This window comes from Rutidosis leptorrhynchoides, chromosome 2, assembly GCF_046630445.1.
Source record: "Rutidosis leptorrhynchoides isolate AG116_Rl617_1_P2 chromosome 2, CSIRO_AGI_Rlap_v1, whole genome shotgun sequence".
NCBI lineage: Eukaryota > Viridiplantae > Streptophyta > Magnoliopsida > Asterales > Asteraceae > Rutidosis > Rutidosis leptorrhynchoides.
Window position 1 is genome coordinate 384174302 of NC_092334.1, and position 24298 is coordinate 384198599.

The window sequence follows — 24298 nt, forward strand, 5'->3', positions numbered from 1 at the left end:
GTGTGCTGATTTGGTGAGACGATCAACTATTACCCAAATAGTATCAAAACCACTTGCAGTCCTTGGCAATTTAGTGATGAAATCCATGGTAATGTTTTCCCATTTCCATTCTGGGATTTCGGGTTGTTGAAGTAGACCTGATGGTTTCTGATGCTCAGCTTTGACCTTAGAACACGTCAAACATTCTCCTACATATTTAGCAACATCGGCTTTCATACCCGGCCACCAAAAATGTTTCTTGAGATCCTTGTACATCTTCCCTGTTCCAGGATGTATTGAGTATCTGGTTTTATGAGCTTCTCTAAGTACCATTTCTCTCATATCTCCAAATCTTGGTACCCAAATCCTTTCAGCCCTATACCGAGTTCCGTCTTCCCGAATATTAAGATGCTTCTCCGATCCTTTGGGTATTTCATCCTTTAAATTTCCTTCTTTTAAAACTCCTTGTTGCGCCTCCTTTATTTGAGTAGTAAGGTTATTATGAATCATTATATTCATAGATTTTACTCGAATGGGTTCTCTGTCCTTCCTGCTCAAGGCATCGGCTACCACATTTGCCTTTCCCGGGTGGTAACGAATCTCAAAGTCGTAATCATTCAATAATTCAATCCACCTACGCTGCCTCATATTTAGTTGTTTCTGATTAAATATGTGTTGAAGACTTTTGTGGTCGGTATATATAATACTTTTGACCCCATATAAGTAGTGCCTCCAAGTCTTTAATGCAAAAACAACCGCGCCTAATTCCAAATCATGCGTCGTATAATTTTGTTCGTGAATCTTCAATTGTCTAGACGCATAAGCAATCACCTTCGTTCGTTGCATTAATACACAACCGAGACCTTGCTTTGATGCGTCACAATAAATCACAAAATCATCATTCCCTTCAGGCAATGACAATATAGGTGCCGTAGTTAGCTTTTTCTTCAATAACTGAAACGCTTTCTCTTGTTCATCATTCCATTCAAATTTCTTCCCTTTATGCGTTAATGCAGTCAAGGGTTTTGCTATTCTGGAAAAGTCTTGGATGAACCTTCTGTAGTAACCAGCTAGTCCTAAAAACTGGCGTATGTGTTTCGGAGTTTTCGGGGTTTCCCACTTTTCAACAGTTTCTATCTTTGCCGGATCCACCTTAATACCTTCTTTGTTCACTATGTGACCGAGGAATTGAACTTCTTCCAACCAAAATGCACACTTTGAAAACTTAGCGTACAATTCTTCCTTCCTCAATACTTCTAACACCTTTCTCAAATGTTCACCGTGTTCTTGGTCATTCTTTGAGTAAATAAGTATGTCATCAATGAAAACAATGACAAACTTGTCAAGGTATGGTCCACACACTCGGTTCATAAGGTCCATGAACACAGCTGGTGCATTAGTTAAACCAAACGGCATGACCATAAACTCGTAATGACCGTAACGTGTTCTGAAAGCAGTCTTTGGAATATCATCTTCTTTCACCCGCATTTGATGATACCCGGAACGTAAGTCAATCTTTGAATAAACAGACGAGCCTTGTAGTTGATCAAATAAGTCGTCGATTCTCGGTAGTGGGTAGCGGTTCTTGATGGTAAGTTTGTTCAACTCTCGGTAGTCGATACACAACCTGAATGTACCATCTTTCTTCTTGACAAACAAAACAGGAGCTCCCCACGGTGATGTGCTTGGTCGAATGAAACCACGCTCTAAAAGTTCTTGTAATTGGCTTTGCAGTTCTTTCATCTCGCTGGGTGCGAGTCTGTAAGGAGCACGAGCTATTGGTGCAGCTCCTGGTACAAGATCTATTTGAAATTCAATGGATCGCTGTGGGGGTAATCCCGGTAATTCTTTCGGAAATACATCGGGAAATTCTTTTGCAATGGGAACATCATTGATGCTCTTTTCTTCAGTTTGTACTTTCTCGACGTGTGCTAGAACAGCATAGCAACCTTTTCTTATTAGTTTTTGTGCCTTCAAATTACTAATAAGATGTAGCTTCGTGTTGCCCTTTTCTCCGTACACCATTAAGGGTTTTCCTTTTTCTCGTATAATGCGAATTGCATTTTTGTAACAAACGATCTCCGCTTTCACTTCTTTCAACCAGTCCATACCGATTATCACATCAAAACTCCCTAACTCTACTGGTATCAAATCAATCTTAAATGTTTCGCTAACCAGTTTAATTTCTCGATTCCGACATATATTATCTGCTGAAATTAATTTACCATTTGCTAATTCGAGTAAAAATTTACTATCCAAAGGCGTCAATGGACAACTTAATTTAGCACAAAAATCTCTACTCATATAGCTTCTATCCGCACCCGAATCAAATAAAACGTAAGCAGATTTATTGTCAATAAGAAACGTACCCGTAACAAGCTCCGGGTCTTCCTGTGCCTCTACCGCATTAATATTGAAAACTCTTCCACGGCCTTGTCCATTCGTGTTCTCCTGGTTCGGGCAATTTCTAATAATGTGGCCTGGTTTTCCACATTTATAACAAACTACATTGGCATAACTTGCTCCGACACTACTTGCTCCGCCATTACTCGTTCCGACACCATTTGTTCCTTTCGTTCTATTAACCCCTGGTCCGTAGACCTCACACTTCGCCGCGCTATGACCATTTCTTTTACACTTGTTGCAAAATTTGGTGCAGAACCCCGAGTGATTCTTTTCACACCTTTGGCATAGTTGCTTCTGATTGTTGTTGTTGTTGTGGTTATTATTGTTGTTGGAATGATTGTTGTAGTTGCTGCTGTTGTTGTTGTTGTTGTTGTTGTTGGGCCGTTTGTTGTAGTTGCGATTGATGTTGCGATTGTTAGGATAGTTGTTGCGATTATTGTTATAATTGCTGTTGTTATTGTATTGGTGATTCTTATCACCGTTTTCCTCCCACTTTCTTTTGACTTGCTTCACATTGGCCTCTTCAGCAGTCTGTTCTTTAATTCTTTCTTCAATCTGGTTCACTAGTTTATGAGCCATTCTACATGCCTGTTGTATGGAGGTGGGCTCGTGTGAACTTATATCTTCTTGGATTCTTTCTGGTAATCCTTTCACAAACGCGTCGATCTTCTCTTCCTCATCTTCGAATGCTCCCGGACACAATAGGCACAATTCTGTGAATCGTCTTTCATACGTGGTAATATCAAATCCTTGGGTTCGTAACCCTCTAAGTTCTGTCTTGAGCTTATTGACCTCGGTTCTGGGACGGTACTTCTCGTTCATCAAGTGCTTGAATGCTGACCACGGTAGTGCGTACGCATCATCTTGTCCCACTTGCTCTAGATAGGTATTCCACCATGTTAACGCAGAACCTGTAAAGGTATGCGTAGCGTACTTCACTTTGTCCTCTTCAGTACACTTACTTATGGCAAACACCGATTCGACCTTCTCGGTCCACCGTTTCAATCCGATCGGTCCTTCGGTTCCATCAAATTCCAAAGGTTTGCAGGCAGTGAATTCTTTGTAGGTGCATCCTACACGATTTCCTGTACTGCCAGATCCAAGGTTATTGTTGGTATATAGCGCAGCCTGTACTGCGGCTATGTTTGAAGCTAGAAAAGTACGGAATTCCTCTTCATTCATATTCACGGTGTGTCGAGTAGTCGGTGCCATTTCCTTCAAAATAGTTAAATGGAACAAGTTAATCATACAGAATATTAAGAGTAGTTAATAGTATTTCGTAGCATAATATGAACTCATTTATAAAAGCTTTTTCTTCATATCAGCGTTTTATAAGTTTAAATTCGGGTAGTACCTACCCGTTAAGTTCATACTTAGTAGCTAATATACAATTCAACTACTACAATTCTATATGAAAAACTGATTATAATAATATTTCGCGTTCAAACTTTTACACAATATTTTACAAACTTACAATACCGCTTATTTTACATATAGCATGAAATATAGCACACAACAAATTTGATACAAGATGGTTGTGAAGATAATTCTAGCTAGTACACAAGTCGTTCAGCAAAGGTAATAAAGACACGTAATTCATACGTCCAGAAACAAGTCATGCATTCTGGTTTTACTAGGATTACTTCCCATCCTTGGTCTTGTGGAACATAACCGTTATGGCCGTTGATAAGACAGCGTGTTGTAACGTCGTCAAAGGGACGAGGGTTACGTAATGACCAACAGTCTCGTAATAACCTAAAAACCTCATTTCTTACCCCAATTACCGACTCCGTCACTTGAGGGAACGTTTTGTTTAATAGTTGTAGCCCGATGTTCTTGTTCTCACTTTGGTGAGAAGCGAACATTACTAACCCGTAAGCATAACATGCTTCTTTATGTTGCATGTTAGCCGCTTTTTCTAAATCACGAAGTCCTATATTTGGATATACTGAGTCAAAATAATTTCTTAACCCGTTGCGTAAAATAGCATTTGGGTTCCCCGCAATATATGCGTCAAAGTAAACACATCGTAACTTATGGATTTCCCAATGTGATATCCCCCATCTTCCGAACGAAAGCCTTTTATAAACCAAATCATTCTTGGAACGTTCTTCGAATGTCTTACAAACTGATCTCGCCTTAAATAGTTGTGCCGAGGAATTTTGACCGACTCTAGACAAGATTTCATCAATCATGTCTCCGGGTAGGTCTCTTAAAATATTGGGTTGTCTATCCATTTTGTGTTTTTATACTGTAAAATAGACAAGAGTTAGATTCATAAAAAAAAAAGACTTATTAATACAAGCAATTTTTACATATATCATAAAGCATAAGCACACTATATTACATATATTACACCACACGAATACAACTATCTTATTCCGACTCGCTTGTTTCTTCTTCTTTGGTTTTGGTTCGTTTTCCCAAGTTTCTAGGGATATATGATGTTCCCCTAATACGAGCCGTTATTTTCCACATTGGTTTAGAAAAACCTGGTGGTTTAGAGGTTCCCGGGTCATTGTTACAACTTAAGGACTTCGGGGGTTGACGATACATATAAAGTTCATCGGGGTTGGAATTAGATTTCTCTATTTTTATGCCCTTTCCCTTATTATTTTCTTTTGCCTTTTTAAATTCAGTTGGGGTAATTTCTATAACATCATCGGAATTCTCGTCGGAATCCAATTCATCGGAGAATTGGTAATCCTCCCAATATTTTGCTTCCTTGGCGGAAACACCATTGACCATAATTAACCTTGGTCGGTTGGTTGAGGATTTTCTTTTACTTAACCGTTTTAATATTTCCCCCACCGGTTCTATTTCTTCATCCGGTTCTGATTCTTCTTCCGGTTCCGATTCTTCTTCCGGTTCCGACTCTTCTTCCGGTTCCTCTTCGGGAACTTGTGAATCAGTCCACGAATCATTCCAATTTACATTTGACTCTTCATTATTATTAGGTGAGTCAATGGGACTTGTTCTAGAGGTAGACATCTATCACATAATATCAAACACGTTAAGAGATTAATATATCACATAATATTCACATGTTAAAAATATATAGTTTCCAACAAAATTTGTTAAGCAATCATTTTTCAAGTAAACACGGTCGAAGTCCAGACTCACTAATGCATCCTAACAAACTCGATAAGACACACTAATGCAAAATTCTGGTTCTCTAAGACCAAGGCTCTGATACCAACTGAAATGTCCCGTTCTTATTGATTAAAAACGTTCCATATTAATTGATTTCGTTGCGAGGTTTTGACCTCTATATGAGACGTTTTTCAAAGACTGCATTCATTTTAAAACAAACCATAACCTTTATTTCATCAATAAAGGTTTAAAATTTTTACGTAGATTATCAAATAATGATAATCTAAAATATCCTGTTTACACACGACCATTACATAATGGTTTACAATACAAATATGTTACAACAAAATAAGTTTCTTGAATGCAGTTTTTACACAATATCATACAAGCATGGACTTCAAATCTCGTCCTTATTTAAGTATGCGACAGCGTAAGCTCTTAATAATCACCTGAGAATAAACATGCTTTAAAACGTCAACAAAAATGTTGGTGAGTTATAGGTTTAACCTATATATATCAAATCATAATAATAGACCACAAGATTTCATATTTCAATACATATCCCATACATAGAGATAAAAATCATTCATATGGTGAACACCTGGTAACCGACATTTACAAGATGCATATATAAGAATATCCCCATCATTCCGGGACACCCTTCGGATATGATATAAATTTCGAAGTACTAAAGCATCCGGTACTTTGGATGGGGTTTGTTAGGCCCAATAGATCTATCTTTAGGATTCGCGTCAATTAGGGTGTCTGTTCCCTAATTCTTAGATTACCAGACTTAATAAAAAGGGGCATATTCGATTTCGATAATTCAACCATAGAATGTAGTTTCACGTACTTGTTTCTATTTTGTAAATCATTTATAAAACCTGCATGTATTCTCATCCCAAAAATATTAGATTTTAAAAGTGGGACTATAACTCACTTTCACAGATTTTTACTTCGTCGGGAAGTAAGACTTGGCCACTGGTTGATTCACGAACCTATAACAAATATGTACATATATATCAAAGTATGTTCAAAATATATTTACAATATTTTTAATACGTTTTAATGTTTTAAGTTTATTAAGTCAGCTGTCCTCGTTAGTAACCTACAACTAGTTGTCCACAGTTAGATGTACAGAAATAAATCGATAAATATTATCTTGAATCAATCCACGACCCAGTGTATACGTATCTCAGTATTGATCACAACTCAAGCTATATATATTTTGGAATCAACCTCAACCCTGTATAGCTAACTCCAACATTCACATATAGAGTGTCTATGGTTGTTCCGAAATATATATAGATGTGTCGACATGATAGGTCGAAACATTGTATACGTGTCTATGGTATCTCAAGATTACATAATATACAATACAAGTTGATTAAGTTATGGTTGGAATAGATTTGTTACCAATTTTCACGTAGCTAAAATGAGAAAAATTATCCAATCTTGTTTTACCCATAACTTCTTCATTTTAAATCCGTTTTGAGTGAATCAAATTGCTATGGTTTCATATTGAACTGTATTTTGTGAATCTAAACAGAAAAAGTATAGGTTTATAGTCGGAAAAATAAGTTACAAGTCGTTTTTGTAAAGGTAGTCATTTCAGTCGAAAGAACGACGTCTAGATGACCATTTTAGAAAACATACTTCCACTTTGAGTTTAACCATAATTTTTGGATATAGTTTCATGTTCATAATAAAAATCATTTTCTCAGAATAACAACTTTTAAATCAAAGTTTATCATAGTTTTTAATTAACTAACCCAAAACAGCCCGCGGTGTTACTACGACGGCGTAAATCCGGTTTTACGGTGTTTTTCGTGTTTCCAGGTTTTAAATCATTAAGTTAGCATATCATATAGATATAGAACATGTGTTTAGTTAATTTTAAAAGTCAAGTTAGAAGGATTAACTTTTGTTTGCGAACAAGTTTAGAATTAACTAAACTATGTTCTAGTGATTACGAGTTTAAACCTTCGAATAAGATAGTTTTATATATATGAATCGAATGATGTTATGAACATCATTACTACCTCAAGTTTAGTAGGTAAACCTACTGGAAGTGACAATAAATGATCTAGCTTCAAAGGATCTTGGATGGCTTGAAAGTTCTTGAAGTAGGATCATGACACAAAAACAAGTTCAAGTAAGATTTTTACTCGAATTAAGATAGTTTATAGTTATAGAAATTGAATCAAAGTTTGAATATGAATATTACCTTGAGTAAGAAAGATAACCTACTGTATATAACAAAGGTTTCTTGATCTTAGATGATTACTTGGAATGGATTAGAAAGCTTGGAAGTAAATTAGTAAACTTGAAGGGATTTTTGAAGTGTTCTTGAAGTGTTCTTCCTATGATGATTATAGCTTGATTCTTGAAGTGATTTTTGATGAAGATGATGATTAACTACTGGAAAAATACGTTCATAATAGTGTGGGTGTGTTGAGAGAGAATTAGAAAGAGAATTGGAAGTGAAATGGAGTGAATGATGAGTGGTAATTGGTGAGTGGTGAGTGGGGTTAAAAGGAGTTCTAGTTAGTTGACTAGCTCATGGTAGAAGTTAAAATTGATTAGTCATACATGACATAATCAAGAGTGGAATCCCATGCTAGTTCCTATTGGTATATACCCATAGTAAGTACGTTTTGAAGTTGTGTATAATACGGGTAAAAATACGACTAGAATTCTTGATGAAAGAAAAGAATGGGAAAGTAACTGTAACCATTTTCGTTAAGTATGAGTGTTTTGATATATGTTTTGAAGTCTTCCAAAAGTATTTTAATACATCTAAATACACTACATGTATATACATTTCAACTGAGTCGTTAAGTCATCGTTAGTCGTTACATGTAAGTGTTGTTTTGAAACCTTTAAGTTAACGATCTCAATTAATGTTGTTAACCCATTGTTTATTATATCTAATGAGATGTTAAATTATTATATTATCATGATATTATGATATATTAATATATCTTAATATGATATATATACATTTAACTGTCGTTACAACGATAATCGTTACATATATGTCTCGTTTCGAAATCCTTAAGTTAGTAGTCTTGTTTATATGTATATAACTCATTGTTAATATACTTATGGAGATACTTACTTATCATAATCTCATGTTAACCATATGTATATCCATATATATATATCGTCATGTCGTTTTTACAAGTTTTAACGTTCGTGAATCGCCGGCCAACTTGGGTGGTCAATTGTCTATATGAAACATATTTCAATTAATCAAGTCTTAACAAGTTTGATTGCTTAACATGTTGGAAACATTTAATCATGTAAATATCAATCTCAATTAATATATATAAACATGGAAAAGTTCGGGTCACTACACATACAACCTCAAGAAATCTTTGTTTCTTACAGTAGGTTATCATTCTAATACAAGGTAATAATCATATTCAAACTTTGGTTCAATTTCTATAACTATAACAATCTTATTTCAAGTGATGATCTTACTTGAACTTGTTTTCGTGTCATGATTCTGCTTCAAGAACTTCGAGCCATCCAAGGATCCGTTGAAGCTAGATCCATTTTTCTCTTTTCCAGTAGGTTTATCCAAGGAACTTAAGGTAGTAATGATGTTCATAACATCATTCGATTCATACATATAAAGCTATCTTATTCGAAGGTTTAAACTTGTAATCACTAGAACATAGTTTAGTTAATTCTAAACTTGTTCGCAAACAAAAGTTAATCCTTCTAACTTGAATTTTAAAATCAACTAAACACATGTTCTATATCTATATGATATGCTAACTTAATGATTTAAAACCTGGAAACACGAAAAACACCGTAAAACCGGATTTACGCCGTCGTAGTAACACAGCGGGCTGTTTTGGGTTAGTTAATTAAAAACTATGATAAACTTTGATTTAAAAGTTGTTATTCTGAGAAAATGATTTTTATTATGAACATGAAACTATATTCAAAAATTATGGTTAAACTCAAAGTGGAAGTATGTTTTCTAAAATGGTCATCTAGACGTCGTTCTTTCGACTGAAATGACTACCTTTATAAAAACGACTTGTAACTTATTTTTCCGACTATAAACCTATACTTTTTCTGTTTAGATTCATAAAATAGAGTTCAATATGAAACCATAGCAATTTGATTCACTCAAAACGGATTTAAAATGAAGAAGTTATGGGTAAAACAAGATTGGATAATTTTTCTCATTTTAGCTACGTGAAAATTGGTAACAAATCTATTCCAACCATAACTTAATCAACTTGTATTGTATATTATGTAATCTTGAGATACCATAGACACGTATACAATGTTTCGACCTATCATGTCGACACATCTATATATATTTCGGAACAACCATAGACACTCTATATGTGAATGTTGGAGTTAGCTATACAGGGTTGAGGTTGATTCCAAAATATATATAGTTTGAGTTGTGATCAATACTGAGATACGTATATACTGGGTCGTGGATTGATTCAAGATAATATTTATCGATTTATTTCTGTACATCTAACTGTGGACAACTAGTTGTAGGTTACTAACGAGGACAGCTGACTTAATAAACTTAAAACATCAAAATATATTAAAAGTGTTGTAAATATATTTTGAACATACTTTGATATATATGTATATATTGTTATAGGTTCGTGAATCAACCAGTGGCCAAGTCTTACTTCCCGACGAAGTAAAAATCTGTGAAAGTGAGTTATAGTCCCACTTTTAAAATCTAATATTTTTGGGATGAGAATACATGCAGGTTTTATAAATGATTTACAAAATAGACACAAGTACGTGAAACTACATTCTATGGTTGAATTATCGAAATCGAATATGCCCCTTTTTATTAAGTCTGGTAATCTAAGAATTAGGGAACAGACACCCTAATTGACGCGAATCCTAAAGATAGATCTATTGGGCCTAACAAACCCCATCCAAAGTACCGGATGCTTTAGTACTTCGAAATTTATATCATATCCGAAGGGTGTCCCGGAATGATGGGGATATTCTTATATATGCATCTTGTTAATGTCGGTTACCAGGTGTTCACCATATGAATGATTTTTATCTCTATGTATGGGATGTGTATTGAAATATGAAATCTTGTGGTCTATTATTATGATTTGATATATATAGGTTAAACCTATAACTCACCAACATTTTTGTTGACGTTTTAAGCATGTTTATTCTCAGGTGATTATTAAGAGCTTCCGCTGTCGCATACTTAAATAAGGACGAGATTTGGAGTCCATGCTTGTATGATATTGTGTAAAAACTGCATTCAAGAAACTTATTTTGTTGTAACATATTTGTATTGTAAACCATTATGTAATGGTCGTGTGTAAACAGGATATTTTAGATTATCATTATTTGATAATCTACGTAAAGCTTTTTAAACCTTTATTGATGAAATAAAGGTTATGGTTTGTTTTAAAATGAATGCAGTCTTTGAAAAACGTCTCATATAGAGGTCAAAACCTCGCAACGAAATCAATTAATATGGAACGTTTTTAATCAATAAGAACGGGACATTTCAGTCTGATCGTTAGTCCCAAAGTTAACTGATCGTTTGTCCCAAAGTTAACTGATCGTGAATCCCCACAGAGTTTTAAACTTTAGGTTCATCTTGATTTTTAGTACAAAGTTTGGGGAACACTGATGTCATTTTTTCTAAAAAGAAAATAAAGTATACTAACATAATTCCAAACACCCTCACTCATTCACCGGCGAACACCAAAAACATAATTCTAACGACCTCTTCAACTGACCACCAACGTCATCTCCCTAAAAATCGCCACATAAACAATATCTCACACTTTATCAAATCAATGGTGAAATGTCCCGTTCATATCAATTATAAACGTTTCATATTAATTGGTTTCGTTGCGAGGTTTTGATCTCTATATGAGACGTTTTTCAAAGACTGCATTCATTTTTAAAACAAACCATAACCTTTATTTAATTGATAAAGGTTTAAAACATTACGAAGATTATCAAATAATGATAATCTAAAATATAGCGTTTTCACTCGACCATTACATAATGATTTACAATAATATTACACAATAACTTAAGTCTTCGAATGCAGTTTTTAAACAATATTATACAAGCATGCTGACTCCAATTCTTGTCCTTAATTTAGCATGCAACAGCGAAAGCTCTTAATAATCACCTGAGAATAAACATGCTTAAAACGTCAACAAAATGTTGGTGAGTTATAGGTTTAATCTATATATATCAAATTGTAATAATAATAGACCAAAAGATTTCATTTTATAAACATAATCCTCAAGCAGAATCCTCTCGTCTGCATTAAGGTAAAATCATTCATATGATGAACATCTGGTAACCGATATTAACAAGATGCATATAGAATATCCCCAAAACAGAATCCTCTCGTCTGTATAAAAATCGAAGTACTAAAGCATCCGTACCTCGGATGGGGTTTGTTAGGACCATAGATCTATCTTTAGGATTCGTGTCAATTAGGGGTACTGTTCCCTAATTCTTAGGTTACCAAGCTAAAAAGGGCGATATTCGGTATTCATAATCCAACATAGAATGTAGTTTCAAGTACTTGTGTCTATATTGTAAAACATTTATAAAACGGCATGTATTCTCATCCCAAAAATATTAGATAGTAAAAATGGGACTATAACTCACTTTCACAGATTTTTTCCTTCGTTGAAAATAAGACTTGGCCACTGATCGATTCACGAACCTATAACAAATGTGTACATATATATCAAAGTATGATTGAAATATATTCACAACATTTTTTATTACGTTTTTATGATTTAAGTTTGTTAAGTTAGCAGTCCTCGTTAGTAACCTACAACTAGTTGTCCACAGTTAGATGTATAGAAATAAATCAATATATATTATCTTGAATCAATCTACGACCCAGTGTATACACGTCTCGGGCTAGATCACAACTCAAAGTATATATATTTTTGGAATCAACCTCAACCCTGTATAGCGAACTCGAACATTACAGCATATAGAGTGTCTATGGTTGTTCCAAATAATATATATAGATGGGTCGATATGATATGTCAAAACATTGTATACGTGTCTATGGTATCCCAAGATTATATAATATATGTTAGAATACATGTATAATACAATATAAGTTAGCTAGGATATGATTAGTGTAGATTTGTTGTAAAATTTTCGTAGCTACAACAAGTAAAATTTTCCAATTTTGTTTTACCCATAATTTCTTCGTTTTAAATCCGTTTTGAGTGATTCAAGTTGCTATGGTTTCATAATGAACTGTAATTTATGAAAATAAATATAAAAAGTATAAGTTTATAGTCGGAAATACAGGTTACAAGTCATTTACTAAAGAGGTAGTCATTTCCGTCGAAAGAACGACATCTTGATGACCATTTTGAAAAACGTACTTTCACTTTGAGTTTAACCATGATTTTTGGATATAGTATCATGTTCATATGAAATATCATTTTTCCAGAAAATAAACTTCCAATTCAAAGATAAAGATAGTTTTTATTTTTCTAACCCAAAACAGCCTCCGGTTTCACTACGACGGCGTATGTCCGGTTTTACGGTGTTCATCGTGTTTTCAGGCTTTAAATCATTAAGTAGCATATCATATAGATATAGAATATGTGTTTAGTTGATTTTAAAAGTCAAGTTAGAGGGATTAACTTTATTTGCGAACAAGTTTAGAATTAACTAAACTATGTTCTAGTGATTACAGGTTTAAATCTTCGAATAAGATGGTTTTATATGTATGAATCGAATGATGTTATGAACATCATTACTACCTTAATTTTAGTAGGTAAACCTACTGGAAATGAGAAATATAGATCTAGCTTCAAAGGATCCTTGGATGGCTTGAAAGTTCTTGAAGCAGAATCATGACACGAAAACAAGTTCAAGTAAGATTTCCACTCGAAATAAGATTGTTATAGTTATAGAAATTGAATCAAAGTTTGAATATGAGTATTACCTTGATTTAGAAAGATATCTTACTGTAAATAAGAAAGATTTCTTAGATGATCACTTGAAATGGATTTGCAAGATTGGAAGTAAGCTAGCAAGCTTGAAAGTGTTTTTGGTGTGTTCTTGAGTAGTTATTTTGTAAGTTGATCTAGGTTAGGATTTATGAGCTAGATTGAGCTAGATTTTGATGAAGGTGATGAAGAACACTTAGAACATCAAGAGAGAACAAGAGAGAGATAAGTTTGATACATGAAAGTTGAAAAATGAAAGTGTTATGGTTGGTGAAGAAAAACGTGATCCTACCCTTGAATATAAGGTTCCATTAGTTTGTATTTTTGTTAGATATTTCATGCTAGTTGCCAAATGATGGTTCCCACATGTTTAGGTGCCTCATTAAGGCTGCTAAGAGCTGATCATTGAAGTGTATATACCAATAGTATATACGTCTAGAGGCTGGGTATTGTACGAGTACGAAAACGGATTGAATACGAGTAAATTGTGTTTACTGTAGCAAATAGTATTTCACTGTAGCAAGCGAAAATTTACTGTAGCAAATAGTGTTTTACTGTAGCAAATAGTGTTTTACTTTTACATCTTGAATTTAATTGTATTTCTTCTTTTATATATATATATATATATATATATATATATATATATATATATATATATATATATATATATATATATATATATATATATAAAATAAAAACTTACATCATAAAAAAATAAAACGATTATATAATTATCACAATTTATGACGTTCGTGAATCATCAGGCAAACTGGGTGGTCAATTGTCTACATGAAAATCATTTCAAATAATCAAGTCTTAACAAGTTTGATTGCTTAACATGTTAGAAACATTTAATCATGTAAATATCAATTTCATTTAATATATAATCATGGAAAAGTTCTGGTCACTACAAACGGCAACAAACATCTCATTTATTTTCACGCCTAATTCTTCAATGTCATTAAACACCGTTTCTTCGCCGCAAAAAATTACTTCCACTAGCCCTACCTCAAGGTTCGTCAATTTATTCAAATTTAAATTCGGCGTCTGACAGTCCGGAAGCTTTTCCAGCGTTGGTCCAGCGTGTGTCGCCAGAGTCAACAAGCCTTGGGCACCCCAAACCGTTTAGCTCATGAGATATTATAAGTTCCTTACCAATTAATCTATCAACTTAATTGGTATGTCATGGGGAATTAGGTCAGTGTGATTTTGAATGGACTACTATACTCAATCTCCGGGGTCGTGAATTGTAACTAGAGAATTTGGTGAATGGATAAATAATTATAGAATATAATTTGCAATATCTGCTTATTAATGAGGTATAATAGTATGCAAATTAAAGGGTTAGTTTAGCTACTTTTAAGAGTTTTGAGCAAAGTTAATGAATGAGTTAACAACGCTTATGCAAAGTTTAACTAGACATGTAAGATTTCGGTACTATAAAGTATTGAGACCGAAAAACCGGTACCGATATTAGCATCGAACCTGTACCGGTACCGTTAATTTGGTACGATATTCGGGAAAGGGTTTGATCTTTTTTCGGTATCGGTACTATGCGGTTCGATACGTATTGGTAAACACCAAGTGTAGAATACTGATTAAGTTTTCCAAATATTATCATCACAAATGAATGGAGCTGAAGTATCCGATTTGTTCAAGTAGGAACTATATTTTTAGAAACACACATCTACAAAAGTGACTAGTGCTATGAAAACTTTCTAAAAGGTTTTAGACTACTAGTATTGGTAGTGTGGTTGGAGCGCTCGTCAACGGCTACTAATACTTGCAATCTTCATTGGAGCATGGTTGAATGGTCGTGCTAGTATTTAATCACAGAACTTTTAATTGTTGTACATTATGCATTAAAAATGGTACATTCTATTAATTAATTAATTTATGTGAATTCATTAAAAGATATGTCATGGATACTAGTGTAAAGTAATAAGTTAGTAATAAGAAGAAAATGATTAGGTGGCGTTGATCTTGCACAGTCACACTCAGACATATGTCATGGATAAGAATAGTCTTAAGACCAAAAAAAACTACCCAAAAACTTTAAAAAAATAATTACAAGCAACTAAATCAGATCTTCATATTGGCTACACAGAAATCGTAGAACAGGCCACCCTTTTCGAATAACTTCATTGACCTTGTCATCAATACGTCTCTGAAGTCTTGGTGGACACAGCTCAGCTGCATACCCATTTAGCTTTGCTGCCAAGCTCGATTTCTCAAGTTCTTCTTCTGCCATGTTGCCAATCAACTGTAGAAGGAAGGGGTTTCGTTTAAGTTCAAATTTCTGCACAGAAATAGTCATCGAGTAAACACTTGCATGCTATTATAGTAAATAAATGAAAATTAAACAGATAACGTAGAAATATCCATGACAAATAGCTACATGCTATGAGCACATAACACAACATATTTATAATAATTTACTCCCATCACATCTCTAATAATCTAATTATATTTAAATCACTGTTGCAAAAGCCGGTTGAGTCAGCCGGTGCATTGGTTTGTGTACTAGCCCGTCCCGTTTCGGCCAAAAACACCTAAAAAGTCTGTCAATGCTAAAAAGTAAGGTCAAAATCGGGCTAAGTCGGATCTGAGTCGGTCAAAGTCAAAGTTGGTCAACAGTTACGTCAAAATTTTAATAATATTTTTTCTAAAATTACATTTTGTGCCGTTTTAGGTTTGATATATTTATATACGGAGTATATGTTTAATTTATTTATTACTAAAACTCAAAGTTGGTCAGCACCCAACTCGTCTCCGACTCGTGACTTTCAAAACCTTGATTTAAACACAACATGCCTATTTTCATGTTCTTTAAAATCAGTTTCATTGGCCATAACATACTTGTTTATTGAGCTTTGGATGACGTTAAAACTGTAAATACTAGATCAAATAACAAACCTGGTGTTCAGGCTCTGCAGGATAAAAGGTTCCGAGTTGTTGGATTTGGGTAGTTACAATGCTACTCCTTGACTTAGTTTGCTCTTTTTCTTTGCTCATGGTAGCCAATCTGTACTCCTCAGTCCCATTAACAAAGATAATCGACCTGTTGAACAAAAATAGACATTGGCTACATTTGGAATTTGACAAAATAAAATAACACTGAAATAAAAAATAATAATAATAATAATATATCACCTATATTGGTTGCCAACATCAGGGCCTTGCCCAAATACTTGCCTAGAGTCGTGGCTTGACCAGAAGACCTCCAAAAGTTGCCTGAAATTAATCAGCTGAGGATCATATTCAATCTGCAAATCAAAAAAGACCATGAGGCAAATTTTCATAAAGCATTCAAATCAGCTGTCCCAAAACTTATACATCATGTAATATGAAGGTCAAATATGTAAAAGAAAAATGTAATTATATCTAAAAGTGAAGATCCAAATATAGACATGCACCAGTTAAGGAATACATGAAGCTAAAAGTTTATTTATTGCCTATTACTATAATTTGGACAGTAGCAAGACGAGCCAGCTCATCATAAATAAAGTTAGTAAACTTGAGCATAGGCTGCCAAGCCTCTTGGGCACATTTACTTGTATTTTCTGTAAATTGGTCAACTATGATTATATTACTCAAGTGACATAAGAAAACCAAAACATATTTCAAAGGGAAACTTATTAGCTATCGGGTTAATAAAGACAGCTCTTTATATATAGCTAAAAGAGGTCAATAAATGAAAATCCACATGGAAATAGTTGTATCCATTTATGTAAAGAGAGATGATGTCCTTAAAACAAATATTGAACCTGTACAAGATTATTTTGATTTTCAAGATGTCAAGAACTATGTGTAACTAAAACACCTTAAAGTGTATAATAGAATACCAAAACTAGACTTGTCTCCTTAACACTAATTTCCAAAGTCTTACAAAAAGAGAAGCCCTTTTAAAATTCCAACATTTTTGTTGTTTTAGTCATCTTTCTTTCTGCCAACTGATTTAATTATACATACCTGGATGGATTTATTGACCAATCAAAGGTGTTAACAGACAGTATTGCAATCAATAATGTAAACTAAAGATGAAATCAGAACACAAATGTTTCTTCTTTCTTATTTTTTTCTTCTACTGTACATGATAGGCTTTATATATATATGGGAAGAGATAACCCTGGAACATTCTAGCTTTAACTAATAAATGCTACCAACTAACTGTGTTCTAACACCCCCTCAAGCTGGAGCATATATGTTGATCATGCCCAGCTTGCCGCAAAACCGACGGATACAATTTCCAGGTAATGCTTTGGTGAAGATATCGGCCAATTTTTCATTACTTTTGACATGGGGAATTCTGATAATCCCCTCTTCTAACTTTTCTCGAGTGAAATGACAATCAACTTCTATATGCTTAGTTCTTTCACGAAAGACAGGGTTGCTTGCAATATGAATGGCTGCCTTGTTATCGCACCACAAGTTCATCTGTTCGGATTGAGCAAAACCAATCTCACTAAGAAGATTACGAACCCATATAAGTTCACAAGTAGTTTGGGCCATGGCTCGATACTCAGATTCCGCACTTGAGCGAGATACCACATTCTGTTTCTTACTTTTCCAAGATACAAGATTTCCTCCAACAAAAACACAATAACCCATTGTCGATCGTTTAGTTGCGGGATCACCATTATAATCAGCATCAGAAAACCCCTCAACGGTGTGATGACCATGATTCTGGTATACGATACCACGACCTGGTGTACCTTTCAAGTACTTTAAGATGTGAGTGACAGCATCCCAATGTGAGGTTCTTGGAGATGATAAGAACTGACTAACAACACTCACGGGAAAGGCAATATCAGGACGAGTGAGGGTAAGATAATTCAACTTACCGACAATTCTTCTATATCTTTCTGGGTTCAAGAGTAGTTCACCGTCATCTGCCTTTAACTTTATATTCGGTATCATTGGTGCTTCACAAGTTTTTGCGTCAATCAAACCGGAATCACTGATTACATCTAGACAATACTTTCTATGAGATAAGAAAATGCCTTTTTTGTTTCGAGAGACTTCAATACCAAGAAAATATTTCAAAGAACCAAGATCCTTTGTTTGAAATTGAGTATTTAAGAATATTTTCAACCTGTTAATTCCTTCTTTATCACTTCCCGTGATTACAATATCATCCACATAAACAACAAGTAAAATGCACCCAGAGATTGATGAATCGAAGAATATCGAGTGGTCATGTGCACTTCTTCTTAAGCCAAACTCCCTTACCACAACATTGAACTTCCCAAACCAGGCACGAGGGGATTGCTTCAAACCATATATTGCTTTTTGTAATCCGCATACTTTACCAGACTCCCCCAGAGCAACAAACCCAGGTGGTTGCTCCATATAGACTTCTTCCAGCAAATCTCCATGCAAAAATGCATTCTTCACATCAAGTTGATGAAGTGTCCACTGATACGTATCAACTAGAGAAACAAATAATCTGATAGATGTGAGTTTGGCAACAGGAGAAAAGGTCTCAGAATAATCCACCCCATATGTTTGAGCATAACCCTTAGCAACTAACCGAGCTTTCAAACGTGCCAAAGAACCATCAGGATTAACCTTTATCGTGAAGACCCACTTACAACCAATTGCCTTTTTAGAAACAGGTAAGCCAACTAATGCCCAAGTGCCGTTATGGTCAAGAGCATTCATCTCCACAATCATAGCGGCACGCCATCCAGGATGAGCTAAAGCTTCACCAACAGTTTTCGAAATGGTGACGGAGTCTAAAGTAGCAACAAAAGAGCGAGAAGGTACGGACAATTTATCATAAGAATAGATAAAGGAAGCAATAGGATAAGTACATACACGTTTACCTTTTCGAAGAGCAATGGGTATATCTGAATATGAAGATTGAGTGCCATGAATATTACCAGAAATATCACTCGGTGACTCACCGGAAGGATCTACCGACGATGATTGTGGTACAGGAGGGGGCTCTGACGTAGGACGAGGACGCCGACTATATACATAATGAAAGTGATCAGATTTGGGATTCGGTGTGGGATCTGGTGTGGGATCTGGAGTGGGATCTGGTGTGGGTATTTCTACAACATACGCCAATAAGTCATCACTATCCTCGTAATTCCTAGAGGTGGACACAGGAAAGAAAGGTAACTTTTCTTGGAATGTGACATCTCGGGAAACAACATAACGTTGAAGAGTAGGGAAAAACACCTGTAACCTTTCTGAAGACGAGAATATCCAAGGAACACACTTGATGGACTTGGGATCTAATTTAGTGAAGTTAGGCCGAGTGTCCAGCACAAAAAAAGTACTAACAAAAATCTTCGGCTCAATCGAAAATAAAAATTTTGCGGGAAACAAAACTGAAAATGGAACGTCACCATTGAGAACAGCGGATGACATTCGATTTATAAGGAAACATGTAGTTGAAACAGCGTCAGCCCAAAATGGTTTTGGAACATTAATTTGAAACAAAAGTGCTCGGGCTACTTCAAGAAGGTGTCGATTTTTTCGTTCCGCAACCCCATTTTGTGCGGGTGTGTCAACACAAGATGACTCATGAATGATACCATTTTGAAGCATATATGATGAAAACGATTCAGAAAGAAATTCTTTGGCATTATCACTTCTCAAGATTTGAACTGGAACCTGAAATTGTGTTTTTACTTCAGCAACAAATGAGCAAAAGTGAGTAAATACTTCAGAACGACTCTTCATCAAATAAAGCCATGTAACTCGAGAATAGTCATCGATGAAGGTAACAAAGTATCTAAAACCGGGTTTAGAAGTAACTGAGCATGGACCCCAAACATCAGAGTGTACCAATTCGAACAGAGATGAAGCACATTTATTGACTCTGGGAGCTAAATGAACACGATGATGTTTAGCAAATTGACACGGCTCACAATATAGAGATGACAAGGTAGAAAACTCGGGACATAATTTCTTCATACTCTGGAGAGAAGGATGTCCTAATCGACGATGCATCTCATAAGGGGATGATGACTTAGAGCATACTAACGAACGTGGTATTTTTGTTTCAGGTTCAAGTATGTATAGGCCATCCGATACCCATCCCCTACCAATAATCCGCTTTGTCGATAGATCCTGGAAGACACAAAAATCGGGATAGAGTAAAGCAACGCAATTCAAATCACGAGTAATTTTGCTCACAGATAGTAGATTAAACGAAAAGTTCGGTATACTCAAAACGGATGACAATGAAATCGATCGGGTAAGATTAATGGTGCCAGAACCTAAAACAGGAGAGGTAGTGCCATTTTCAATTGTGACATGAGAAGGTTCTGTTTTAAAATTGGAGAAAAGGCGATGATTGCATGTCATATGATCTGAAGCACCAGAATCGATGACCCATTTAGAGGACGATGATAGAAGGCATGTATTAGACTTACCTGTATCAGCAAAAGCAGCAAATGGTGTCGCGAGTTTCACGGGTTCTTTCAATTTAACATATTCATCATATATCTCGGCAGAGATGGTGAATGTGGAAGAACATTTCATTTGTAAAGCGAGTTTCTTTTCATCACCCATGATTATATGCAATGACCACAAATAAATAGGACCAAGTATGTACGGATATAACAAATGCCTGAGAAATAACCAAATCAAAATCCCACAAATTCCATAAATATCCAACATATCCAGAATATCCATCAAATCATAAGCAAGTACAGCAGCAACTTAACTCAATTTCTAAAAAAAAAGAATGCAGCAGCAAAAATAAAACCCAAATCGGCTTCAAAAAAATTAACGTACCAGATCAGCTTTATGAAGTGGCAATAGCAGGATATAGCAATAGCAGCAGATAGCAGGTATCTCAGACATAATCTCAAATTTGAAAGTAACGAATCGGACCAATACTCACCAGGGTTTTGGTCGGAGATGCAAGACAGTCGTACTGGAAGAAAACGGCAGCGAACGACGGCGGAAAGAATGCTCACGCGCCGGCGCGTGGAATATCGGCGGCGGATGTCAGCGGCGCGTGGCGGTGTTGTGGTGGTCGGATTTCAATTAAATTTCAGGGTTTGCAATTCGAGGTGTTCTGAGTTGATTGACGATGGAGGTGAGATACAAAAATCACTTGAAGTGGGTGATTTCTACACTCAGTTCGTACAACACAACTTGCAACTCGAAAATAAAATAAAAACGGACTGGACTAGATCTCACCGGGGAACTAGTCGTTACTGATTACAGATTCTGAAAACCGGAAGCCCTAACACGAATATAACCTTGTTGATGATGCACTCTCCTGGGTGCTCACACTGATTAGGTACTCTCCAGGTACCTTCTTCAAAAAACAAAAAATTAATTGCTATTTGACTAGGCGCTGATACCATGTAAACTAAAGATGAAATCAGAAAACAAATATCATACATGTTTCTTCTTTCTTATTTTTTTCTTCTACTGTACATGATAGGCTTTATATATATGGGAAGAGATAACCCTGGAACATTCTAGCTTTAACTAATAAATGCTACCAACTAACTGTGTTCTAACAAATAACTTGGCCCATCACCACCCTTACTGCATATCAAATCAACTATGATAGAAGCATGATACAAAAAAAAAGGTGCATTGCTCTTGTGCGCACAACCTAAATAAATGCTCGTTTTTTGTATTTTTCTGAATCACCTTCTTAATTTTTTCTCTCCTAGAATAAAAACCTACACCTAATAATACCATATTACCATTGGTTGAATGGTGGGCCATACGGTATTATATGGCGATTCAAGAAACAAAAGTTGAAGAGGTAAGAGTACTCGTAACGAAATATGGTAACACAATCTGTATAGAGGAGTTCAAAGTGCATAGTGGAATTCAAGTAGGTTCACGTGTCTTCAATTCACGATTCATCTTTAATTGAGGTAATTGGCGAACATTGTTGGAAGTGGTCCCTCGGGGACGGTTCCTCTATTTCCTTTTGGAACGACACATGGCTAGGAACGTTAAAGTCAAAAGACAACTATCCCTCTTTGTTTCGATTTTGTGCTCACAACTAGAATCTGTCAAATTCTTCAATGTTATTAACACAGATGTTGGTGGACTTAATAGGGATTAAATGGTTCACTTTGTTTGTACTTGATTGTATGCAACAATTGTTCTACTTTTTATTAATTTGGACTTTAATTCCTTTACGGATGATTAACGCCAAGCTTTGTATCCTTCCATATAATTCATCATTTTGAAGACTTATACCCCATTTATTTTATTCTTCGTTTTTACAACCAAAAAAAAAAAAAAAAAAAAAACAAAAACAATACCATTGGTATCCAACAACTTACAAAATACACCAATTCTTTGTTCCATAGCTAGAATAACAAGTAAGAAAGGTATGTGATGACATTTATGTGAGGGGGTATAAAATCGAAATTCTAGAATCAAATAAAGAACAAACAAGAACTTTATCTCAACATACAACTATCTCTAAACTCAAAACAAATAAGAGAACCTTGTTTGTCAAAACCATTATAAGTAAATGAATCAGTATTGCTTGAACTATCTCAACAGTTTATAAGTTCAGTCGAACAAATTGTGTTGCAACTTTGTTTTTGATAGCTCATGCTATTCATCATGATCGTACATTAAAAACATCTCATTTCTGTTTGAAAATAATCAAACAAAATCTGAACAATTTTTCAACCACCCTATCTGATACAAGTCTATCCCACGCTAGGCATGCATCAACCTTACAAGGGGAAGTGTAGAACTCACTCTCAAAAACTAGCTTGAAGGAGGAGGGATCACTACCAAAAACTAGCTTGAAGGAGGAAGGAACACCCAAAGCACCAATGATACAAGCCTATCCCACGCTAGGCATGGATCAACCTTACAAGGGTAAGTGTAGAACTCACTCCCAAAAGCCAGCTTGAAGGAGGACTCCCGCCAGCTTGAAGGAGGAGGGAACACCCACCCTTATAAGGCACTAACTAGTTTGTTCTCTAGTCAATATGGGATTGTATCACTATCCTATTAATTCACTATAATAACAAACAAACAGGAAATACTACATTCCAAAATCATAAAATCAATCTATCTACTATCTTCACGAACGTACTGAAATTAATTAATTAAAAATAAGAAAAAGGTGAAGATTGATACATACAAGTACGGATTCAGCATGATCACCCAATGATCGGTACTCAGGGTTCAATTTGGACCCACCGGCGTATCCAACAGTTGTCCTTACAACTCCATCTAAACAACCGAATACAGATTCCGATCTCCAGAAGCTTCCTAGAGAGGAAACTGCTTTTTTCAGAAGAAACTCATCTGAAGGAAGATTTCTGGTGACCTGGTGAGATATCGGATTCGGAAACCTAATTGCATCAGCCGACAACACTATAATTGATATGAAAAATATATTGATTGAATAACATGAAAGGATCTGATGGAAATGAGATAGCTTCATTAGGAGTAGTTAGGTTTCTGACGACACATGTGGTCACCGGAGGTAAATTTCCGATCGATTAGGTCCGATATGACATGCGCCTAATTAATTAATACTCGCTCAGTCCCCCAGGTCCACAGACAAAAATACACTAAGAAAATATCATAAAATTACTTTACTTTCAGTTTACTTTTGAGTTTTACTTTTAAATTTTCTTTCTTCTTTAATCCTATCTACATACATTAAAAGCATAATAGAACTTAAGCTTTTTATTCTTTTCTATTCATAGAAGTAAACTATTAATTTAGGACATATCAAAATAGAATAGTGGAATATTAATATGAAAAATAGTGAAATGACCCGTAAAATCACTGGTTTGTTTAAACGAAACAGTTTAATGATATGTTTTAGGTATTAAGTAAACGTAAATGTCAAAGTCATTTAGTTTAATGACCCA

At 35.0% G+C, this 24298-nt stretch overlaps 1 protein-coding gene across 1 annotated transcript; it reads right to left on the reverse strand.

The window, feature by feature from the left end:
• Nucleotides 1–15531: 15531 nt before the first annotated feature.
• LOC139889037 (peptide methionine sulfoxide reductase A5-like) lies at nt 15532–23946 on the reverse strand. Its single transcript, XM_071872011.1, has 4 exons — nt 23557–23946; nt 16608–16720; nt 16371–16515; nt 15532–15753 (listed from the first exon to the last, which is right to left on the reverse strand). The coding sequence occupies exons 1-4, from the start codon at nt 23860–23862 to the stop codon at nt 15532–15534; spliced, it is 786 nt and encodes a 261-aa protein (XP_071728112.1). The 5' UTR covers nt 23863–23946.
• Nucleotides 23947–24298: the final 352 nt, after the last annotated feature.